Here is a 10,000-nt window from a genome sequence, read left to right on the forward strand (position 1 = left end):
CGGTCAGCCAAAACAATAAGGTTACTTGTAACACAACTGAAGAATAGGAGAAGCTGTTACCAGGGATTCATTAATGCCTGGTAATGGAGTTAGGTCAGTAAAAATATGAGGTCACTTGTAACATAACTGATGAATCAAAGAGGCTGTTACCAGGGTCTCTATAATGCCTGGTAACTTCCTTGTTGCCTTTACTAGGTAATAGAAACAGAGCAGTTAAGAAAATTGAAAGAAGTCTTCAAAAGATTATATCTATGAGTTGGAGAAGAAGCTGTTACCAGGTATTCAATAAGATTAGGTAACTGCTGTGTTATCATGTACCAGAAGAGATTATCACCAGGTAATGGCTAGTCTAAAATGTATCGTAGAGAATGGTCTAATACTCGGAAAACCCGAAAGTGACAATAGATAAATAAAAACTAGCAAAAAGTTAAAATTTTTGAAATGGAGAAAATCCTTTTCAGTCGTCTTCTACCGATGTCTATTTCCCACCTGAATTTCTTCGTAATCCTCAACCAAGTTCATGTATATTTAACACCCCCCCCCCCCATTGATTACTCATTCATGCCCATTCTATTGGCATCCATTTCCTGATCAACAAGTTCCTCGTTGGACGAGTGGGTTACGTGGTCGCCTACCATTTCGTAAACGCAAGTTCGATTCCCCGCTCTGCCCACGCGGAATCAGAGGAATTTATTTCTGGTGATTAGAAATTCATAAGCTGTAGTAGGTCCTGTTGCTAGGTGACCAATTAGCTCCTAGCCACGTCAAAATATCTCATCCTTCGGGCCAGCCCTAGGAGAGAGCTATTAACCAGCTCTCAGTGGTCCGGTTAAACTAAGATATATTTTCTTCTTTTCTTCCTGATCGACAGATTCACAAGCAAAGGAAACTGCGAGGCGGCCTGCATGAAAACCCCTAGGTGCCCAGAGAGCGATTGCCCGGAGTCCTGCACCAAGGAGAGTGACGGTGGAGGATGCTACGTTTGCGCCTGCACTAAAGGTACAACTTGACCAAACAAAAATACGATTCGGTTGATTGATTTTCTTGTGCATTGTCGCTTCGAAGCAATGACTGCGGATATCAAGGCAATTCTAGTTGTCATAAATCATTAAAAAATATTCAGTTCGAGGACACAGACAGCGTAATCTTACTCCTATAACTGGAGAGCACTGAAGGTACGACTTGACCAAAAACAATACGACTTAATTGATTGTGCAATGTTGCTACGCAATAACTGCTGCTATCTGGGAGGAGAGTTTGGTACCTACTTCTTGTTGTCATAAATCTTTAGAGAAAAAAATTGAATTTGAGGACACAGAAACAGCTTAATCTTAGGCCTATAACTTGTTTGTTGAAGGTACGACTTAACTGAAAAACACGACTCGATTGATTGATTTGCTTGGGCAATGTTGCTACGCAATAACTGCGGCTATCTAGAAAATGAATTTGAGGATACAGACGCAGCTTAATCTTTGGCCAATAACTTGCGTGTTGAAGGTATGACTTGACCAAAAGACATACAGCTCGAATGACTGAGTTGCACCCCCGCTGCTATTAACGATTGAGATATGGTACTTCTAGTTATCATATGTCTTCAAAAAATATCTGAAGAAGTATCCACCAAACGTGAGATTAAGCAAATTATTTGGGGACAGAAACATAGCATAATCTTAGGTCTATAGGTTACTAACATTAGATATCTCCATACACTTGAAAAAAGGCTTGTTACATTAACAAAAATATTAGCCCTACAGACTATATATATATATATATATATTATATATATATATATATATATATATATAATATATATATATATTCCTCAAGCGCTGATGGAGAAATCTATGTCAAATTCATGACAAAATGGAAGTTAAAATAGTGACAAAACGGAAGTCGAATTGATAAGGGGTATGATTGATAAAATGACTATCTTACACCCTCATGGCAAGTTTATCATAAATCCCACATGCCCACGCCAACGTCCAAAGACGACTGACATAATGGGCGTCACATCTCAATAGTAAAAATGCCATCGTGGAACTGTTCATTATGCAACAGGCAGACTTGGTTAGCGATTTGGAATGTAGAAAATGTTTGCCTCAAACTGACTTCATATGAGAGAGAGAGAGAGAGAATATGTTTGTGTGTACGTGTGTGTGTTTGTGTGTGTGTGTGAGAGAGAGAGAGAGAGAGAGAGAGAGAGAGAGAGAATATGTGTGCGTATGTAGGAGAAAGAGAGAGAGAGAGAATATATGTGTGTAGGAGAGAGAGAGTTACAAGGAGTTACACAAAGGTTAGGATGTCTCAAAGACTTGTTAGTCCATCCTAAGAGGAGACATCGTGTGCTCACTTATCTCTGGGAGCAGGTTTTACTGTTCAATCACAGTGTTCTAATGAGAGAGAGAGAGAATATGTGTGTGTAGGGAGAGAAAGAATGTTTTTGTGTGTGTGTTTGTGTGTAGGAGAAAGAGAGAGAGAGAGAGAGAGAATATGTTTGAGAGAAAGAGAGAGAGAATACGTGTGTGTGTTGTGTGTGTAGGAGAAAGAGAGAGAGAGAGAGAGAGAGACGAGAGATGAGAATATGCGCATGTGTAGGTAGGAGAGAGAGAAGAATATATATTATATATATATATATATATATATATATATATATATACATATATATATATATATATATATATATATATATATATATTCTCTCTCCTCTCTCTCTCTCTCTCTCTCCTACCTACACATACAGACACATATTCTCTCTCTCTCTCCTACCTACAAACACACACACACACACACAAATATATATATATATAGTCCATATATATATATATATATATATATATATATATATATTTGTGTGTTTGGTGTGTGTGTGTGTGTTGTAGGTAGGAGAGAGAGAGAGAGGGAGAAAATGTGTCCATGGGTTTGGTGTGTGTAGGAGAAAGAGAGAGAATATGTGTCTGTATGTGTAGGTAGGAGAGAGAGAGAGAGAGAGAGAGAGAGAGAGAATCAGCAAACAAACGTCACCACCACCAGCAGGTAGGTAGCACGGTGTGAACGACCTGGTCAGAACGGAGGCAGGTACACCACAACCTGGTATTTGATCCTTTTACTTCTGGTGGTTTCCTCATTTTCCCAACACCCGGGTAATGATGATGATAATGAAGATATAATGAAAATGATGATGATGCAGTAGGATCGTGCTCCTACGGACACCTTCAGGTAATTCTTAGAGTAGCAACGGGGTGAATACTTTCAGACCAAGGAAGGCTGAAGGCTAGCCATGCAGGGCTGTCATGAAAATCAGCAATAAATAAGGGGAAAATGAGGGAAATTAACAATAAACGAAGAGAACGGATAAAACATGAAGGTATGGACTAGAGAAATGCGAAAAAATATTAACGATAGCAATAAGGATGTAGAGAAATGTCAATAAATGGTTATCAATGAGATGTACACTGGGAATTCTATTCTCTCGTTCTCAGAGGCAAGACTTTCACCCTTTTTTTTTTCGTCTTGCTTTTTTTATAGTTTCCAATTTCTTGAAGACTGATTGATGCACTTGCTTGCCTGTGCTTGTTAAAGATCGCCGGCTGGGTCATCATCATCTCTCTGTAGGCTGACGAACGCCTTTTTGTGAACTGGTTGAACTAACGGTATAGTCTCCTTGTCGACGCATCTTGGCGTTAATAAACTGTGCTATTACTTGATTTAAATGCGTATGTGACACCACAGACCGAACTGCAGTGATAAAGCTACGTTATCTAGATGTTAGTTAGTTGGAATATTTCATTATACATTATGTTACACCGGGAAACCTTGGTTATCTTTTCACTGCTGACGTCATAGATATACTGCGCGGGACTTCCTCGTACGGTAGGCCGTGACGTCATAGCTTCTCAGATTGGGGTGGAAAGCCTCGCAAACACGACTATCGACGGCTCAGAATGACATTCGAAAGGGAAGCTCGATTGTACGATGCGTTCTGACGTCATGGATTAACATACAGAAAGGAGACGTCATGATCTTTTACGCTTTCACGTCATTAGCGTCTTTTCGTTGTAAAAACTGAGGGTATTTGAAGTACCAAGTAGCATATTCTTTGCTGTTTACAAATAACTGTCATTAAAATGCAGTTTGAAATGATGCATTGCAACCGGGGTGTTGAGGGTTGCTCCTTGAGCAAGAGCCCTTGCTGGTACAAGGCCATCGTTATGCTACAACAAACATAATGCATGTGACAGTTTGGTAATACATTTTGAAGTTCGCCAAGTTTTGCCATTTTATGTCGCTGGAAAGTTCAATAAAATTTAATTTTATTTTAATTAATTATTTATTTATTAATTTATTTTTTAAGAATTTGAGTGAAGTTTCACCTTTTTACAGTCGAATATACGAGATTCCGTGCTTCTTCCGTTTTGCTAAATACCTTTTGTTTTTAAAATAAACTTAAAGACTTTAATCCAATTCAAATTGCATTTAACCAACGCAGATCTCAATTCTATACTGGAATTGAATAACTTTCGTCTCCCAGACCTTCGTACGATATGGCAGCGTTTCTTTTTTCGCCTCTCTCACCTCCAACAGTCCCCCATCAGTTCCCTTCAACGCACACACACACACACACACACATACACATCCACACATCCCAAATCGAATGCAAGCACTTAGTCACACCAACACCCCAAATATACATTTAATACTGTTCGCCCTCCAAGTTTCATAAGTTCACCCTCCAACAACCAATTCCCCATCAGCTCCCTCCAACCCTCCAATACGCACACAAACAAGCAGTCTCCATCAGTTTCCTCCAACACACACACATACACACACAACACAAATCGAACTTAAGTACTTAAGAACACCAACCCCAAACAAGCATTCGATCTCAACAACCAGTCTTCACCAGTTCCCTCCAACTCTCCAACACACACACACACACACACACACACACACACACACACACGCGCGCGCACCCTTCCTGGCATAGCCCCGCCGTTACTTTCTCTCCTGACGCCAGAAAATAGCGGAATTGAGAAAGAATAATGATAAGAAGAAGAAGAAGGCTTCGCCTGTGACCCCAAAATCGGTCTGCGCCGATCGATACCCTCCATCCATCCAATCAGATCCAATTCGGCAGCCACTGGCTGTTGCTACCGCGGGTGCATATTCCCGAGATGTAACTTATAGCTAGCTAGCTAGCTACCCTCACTCCTCTTTCACCCGGCTTGCCTATCAGCTAAAAAAACGAAAAAAAAAAAAATGTCTCCAGGAATATAGATAACTACTTACTGGAGGAAGCATTGAAGTCTCCTGGAATATAGATAACTTACTGGAGGAAGCATTGAAGTCTCCAGGGGTATAAATAGCTACTTACTGGAGGCAGCATTGAAGTCTCCAGGAATATAGATAACTACTTACTGGAGAGAAGCATTGAAGTCTCCGGCACTCTACGGCACCTTCCCTGAAAAGAGCGGGGCGCTGTACCTTAAAAAAAATATATATTATTTTTTATTTATTTATTTATTTATTTATGAAATTGTTTGTTTATTCTCATCTATCTCCGGACTGTCTAACCATTCATCGGGCGTCTATATATATATGTTCATTTATTTTCACATAATTTAATTTGTCTTTAATTTTTTATCGGTGACCTTTTCTCTGGCGTCAGGTGTGTTATTAGTGAGAGTGGAGGCGGTAAATGTAGCATAAAATAACCCATTGAAATCTCCTCCACCGGCACCACCCGGCGAGTTCGTTCACCTGTACGCCAGAAGGTCAACGGAAAACTGCCTGCCAAGTATTTCGCAACGTGAAGGGAACTTAACTTTTATGTTTTTAATATATATATTTTTAGCGTAGAAGGGAGCTGGTTTTAATATATCATTACCAATTAAGAAATAATACACTGATAGTGAATAGGAGATAGAAGACATTTATTTGTTAAAGTTTTCTGTCATGTTATTATGCAACTGAACGAAGACAGAGCGTTCAGGAATGGCTTCCGATGAGATGTTTGATCTGAAATTTCCTTTTAATTTTCGATGAATATTTCAAGCTACAGAGTTTTTGGAAACTACCGCGTACCCGATACAGCACTTGTTTATTTATTTATTTATTTATTTATTTATTTATTTATTTATTTATTTATTTTAATTACACAAAACAACAAATATTTGATAGAAAAGGACTCCAGAATTTTTCAGATAATTTGGTCATAATTTGGACCAGATTTCTTGTTGACGCTTAATATGAGATAAGATTATTCATTATTCATTTTGATTATTATTTACCTGCATTCATTGATTAATTAATACTTATATATCTGTATAGTTCTCTCTTACATTGATATCATGTTCTGTTGAATTCACATATTTCATAGTTTTTCTAGATTGTTGATGAAATATGCTCCATGTCCGAGATATCTTGATTAAAAGAAATGGCTGAATTAAGCTGTTATACGTTAGAGAGAGAGAGAGAGAGAGAGAGAGAGAGAGAGAAGAGAGAGAGAGATCTAAATTTTACCTACTCTCATTATTTGCTTTCCCCCTTCCAGCGTTTACCGTTTATTCTAAGAATTCTTTGGCAATCCAGAATTCGTCATCGACATTAGAATATCTATATTTGTCAATATATCGTCTTTACCGAACTTCCATCAAAATACATTACGTAATACTATCGTTGCTTGCAAATGCAATATGCAAGTGCTGGGGCGTTGCGAAATCGCGTTTCCATGCAGAGAGTGTGATATATAATATCTACATGCGAATGTGTCTTATGCATGTGTAAATATAATGTAAAAAAAAATTTATCTCCTATAAAATTTAATGTGAAATTGCAATTGATTTGTAAATAAAGAGTTTCCTCGCTGACTGAATTCGAACCAGTATATTTTTAAAAGAAATATTAAGCATATTGCAATTGCTTACACTTAGCCAAACATTTTTTCGATAGATATTAAATCACATTGCGATTGTAAAACGAAATGGTTCAACTGAAATTAGACGCGAATTAAGAATGCTTGCATGCACGATACGTTATACGTATGCAATAATAAAGCAAAGCTGCTTCACTGATATTGCACTATGGAAATACAACGCATTATGCAGCTGGAATTGAACAATGCAATAAAAATCTGCAATATGCATTAAGCTACTGAAAGTACAAAACGCATTATGTAACTGAAAATGCAGAACGTATTAAGCTACAGAAATTGCAAAGTGGATTATGCAACTGAAATCACAAAGTGCATTATGCAACTGAAATCGCAAAGTACGTTGCGCAGCTGAGATGGGAAAGCACGTTATGCAACAAAATACTGCGTTTTTCAATGTCAGTTGCATAATGTATTTTGCAATTTCAGTTGCGAAATTTATTTTGCCATTTCAATTTCATAGAGTATTTTGCTGTTTCCTTGCTTAATGTATTTTGCAGTTTCAGTTACATAATGTATTTTGTAATATCCCTTGCTTAATGGATTTTGCATTTTGAGTTGCATAATGTATTTTGCAATTTCAGCTACAATTTTATTTTGCAATGTCAGTTACATACTTATCAATTATCGGTTGAATTCATCTGTAGCTGTGATTTCCTCTCGACTCGTGATTCCCCATTTGAATCACACAAAATTTGTATTCATTTGCTAATCTGATTAATAATTCCCCCCCCCCCCCGTCCCCCTCCTCCCACCCGGAGTGAAATATTAATGAGTTTTGCTCTTGACAGATGCATCGTAATTTCGCTTAGAGAGAAACTCCACGTACAGCCTATTAATGTCATTCCTGCATGCGTGCGCGTTTTTGGGTAGTTATACGTGTACGTGCGTGTATGCACGTCTATGTACGTGACTTCATAAGGGATACGTGTATTCCTGAGTGATTCGTCGGCAGGATACACGTAATGTTCATGTTTTGGGGGAGATACTCGAATTCTTTTAGAATTTCATGGCGGATATATGCGCATGCGAAGTTCTCCATGTTGGTGACGTTTCCATGTGCGTGTTTCCGAGGCGACGGGTGTTTCCATGTGCGTGTTTTGGAACAGGGGGTTGGCGGAGGGGAGGGGAGGGAAGGGGTGGGGAATACCATCAGTGAAAGTAAGAGGTCTGGACGAACGAAGGGGGGTGAATGACCCCTTATACGTCGAGCTGTGGCGCCAGAGATTCTACACTCACTATCTCGGCAGACGTAATAACCTGTAGTATAGGCATCTTCCTAAAAGGGACCCCAGACGCTCACTCGACTTTTCCTCTTCTACCGCCTCTTCCCTTCTCAGTCGCGCCACCGAAAGCGGTCCTTCTTTTGTTTTGGGAGCCGGGGGTGGGGGGTGGTGGTTAAAGTTCGAACCTGTTGACTTTTCCTTCTTCCTTTTTTTTTTTTTTTTTTTTTTTTGTCGTGGGTTGTTGCTAAGCCTCATCCGAACTGAATTCGGGATGAGGTGAAATTATCAACTCACGACTATGGATTGATGGTGGGTGACTGAAGTACTTGGCTCACATGCTACTATTATGTACTTGTCACGATTGATTGATAGACTTCCGAGGTATGCGACAGGAATTTGAATCGTGGCTTTGCTGCTAGACGTCTGAGATCTGCTACATAGGTATAAATCTTTTGTGATTTATACATATTCGCTTATTTTCATCATCGTTTCCTTTTATATATATATATATATATATATATATATATATATATATATATATATATATATGTGTGTGTGTGTGTGTGTGTGTGTGTGTGTGTGTGTATAGGGGCATTCCGTTCAATGCTTAGTTCTACAGCACGTTTATTACATAAGACTGAAAATCTTGATTTTTAAAATTAATTTGAATAACTTGAGTCAAATCATACTTTAAACCGAGTTCCTGGATAAGATAGTGATGCCCTATTATTATTACTATTATTATTTTTTTTTTTTTTTTTTTTTTTTTGCTCTATCACAGTCCTCCAATTCGACTGGTGGTATTTATAGTGTGGGGTTCCGGGTTGCATCCTGCCTCCTTAGGAGTCCATCACTCTTCTTACTATGTGTGCCGTTACTAGGATCACACTCTTCTGCATGAGTCCTGGAGCTACTTCAGCGTCTAGTTTTTTCTAGATTCCTATTATTATTATTATTATTATTATTATTATTATTATTATTATTATTATTATATTATTATTATTATTATTTTATTATTATTATTTATTATTATTTGTTATCTAAGGGGTCCACAATAATAAAAATGATAAAAGTTCGTGTATGATTTATAAGCAATTTATATAAGCTTTCGATCCCTTCCCTTTCCTTTTTACTGAAGATGAACCCTGAATCCAGGGAAGGGTTCGAAAGAATTTATAAATTGTTTATAAATCATACACGAACTTTTAACATTTTTATTATTGTGGACCCCTTTGAACATTGCATATACTCTCGTGATAAAGAGTTTTTCCCAACATTATTTTTATCATTATTCACAAGATGAACTCTGCTCATATGGAACAAGCCCACCACTGGGGCCACTGCTTTGAAATTCAAGCTTCCAAAGGATATGGAAATAGCGTCCATCAGGAAGAAGTAACAGAAGGTAATGGAAATATGATGACAGAGAAGAGATTAGTTACCAGAAAGGAAAGAATAACTTAACAAATTTAACAAATTAATAAATAAATAGATAAAAATGTAATTAATATACAAGAACTGATTAAGGGTTATAATGCATTGCATCTTCGCTTGAACTCGTGAAGTCTCGTGAAGTCTCGTGAAGTCCTAGTTGGACGACATCCTCTGTATAGGAAGGCTGTTCCAGAGTTCCAGCGGTTCCAGGAGGAATAAAGGAACTCTGTAACTTTGGTGGAGAAATTGGAGAAGTTTGAAAGCGAGACAAAACATTCCCTGCTGCATATTGGTGCTTTTGCTGTTCAGCGAATCAGGTCGCTCGCTCCCGGCAGATAAAGGGGAACAGGGGTCAGTTGTGAACCAAGACCGAATTTGGGTTCAGTTGATCAAATGATTACATAGTGGTTGC

General features: G+C 38.2%; 1 protein-coding gene across 1 annotated transcript in view; it reads left to right on the plus strand.

Moving 5' to 3' along the window:
- The window catches only part of LOC135195757 (kunitz-type U19-barytoxin-Tl1a-like), a 15,919-nt gene that overhangs the window by 3,572 nt on the left and 2,347 nt on the right, over positions 1–10,000 (plus strand). The window contains exon 3 of the mRNA XM_064222206.1: positions 872–999. Within this exon, the coding sequence (XP_064078276.1) occupies positions 872–999 (128 nt within the window). The remainder of the gene's footprint in view (positions 1–871; positions 1,000–10,000) is intronic.

Source organism: Macrobrachium nipponense, chromosome 16, assembly GCF_015104395.2.
Source record: "Macrobrachium nipponense isolate FS-2020 chromosome 16, ASM1510439v2, whole genome shotgun sequence".
Lineage (NCBI taxonomy): Eukaryota > Metazoa > Arthropoda > Malacostraca > Decapoda > Palaemonidae > Macrobrachium > Macrobrachium nipponense.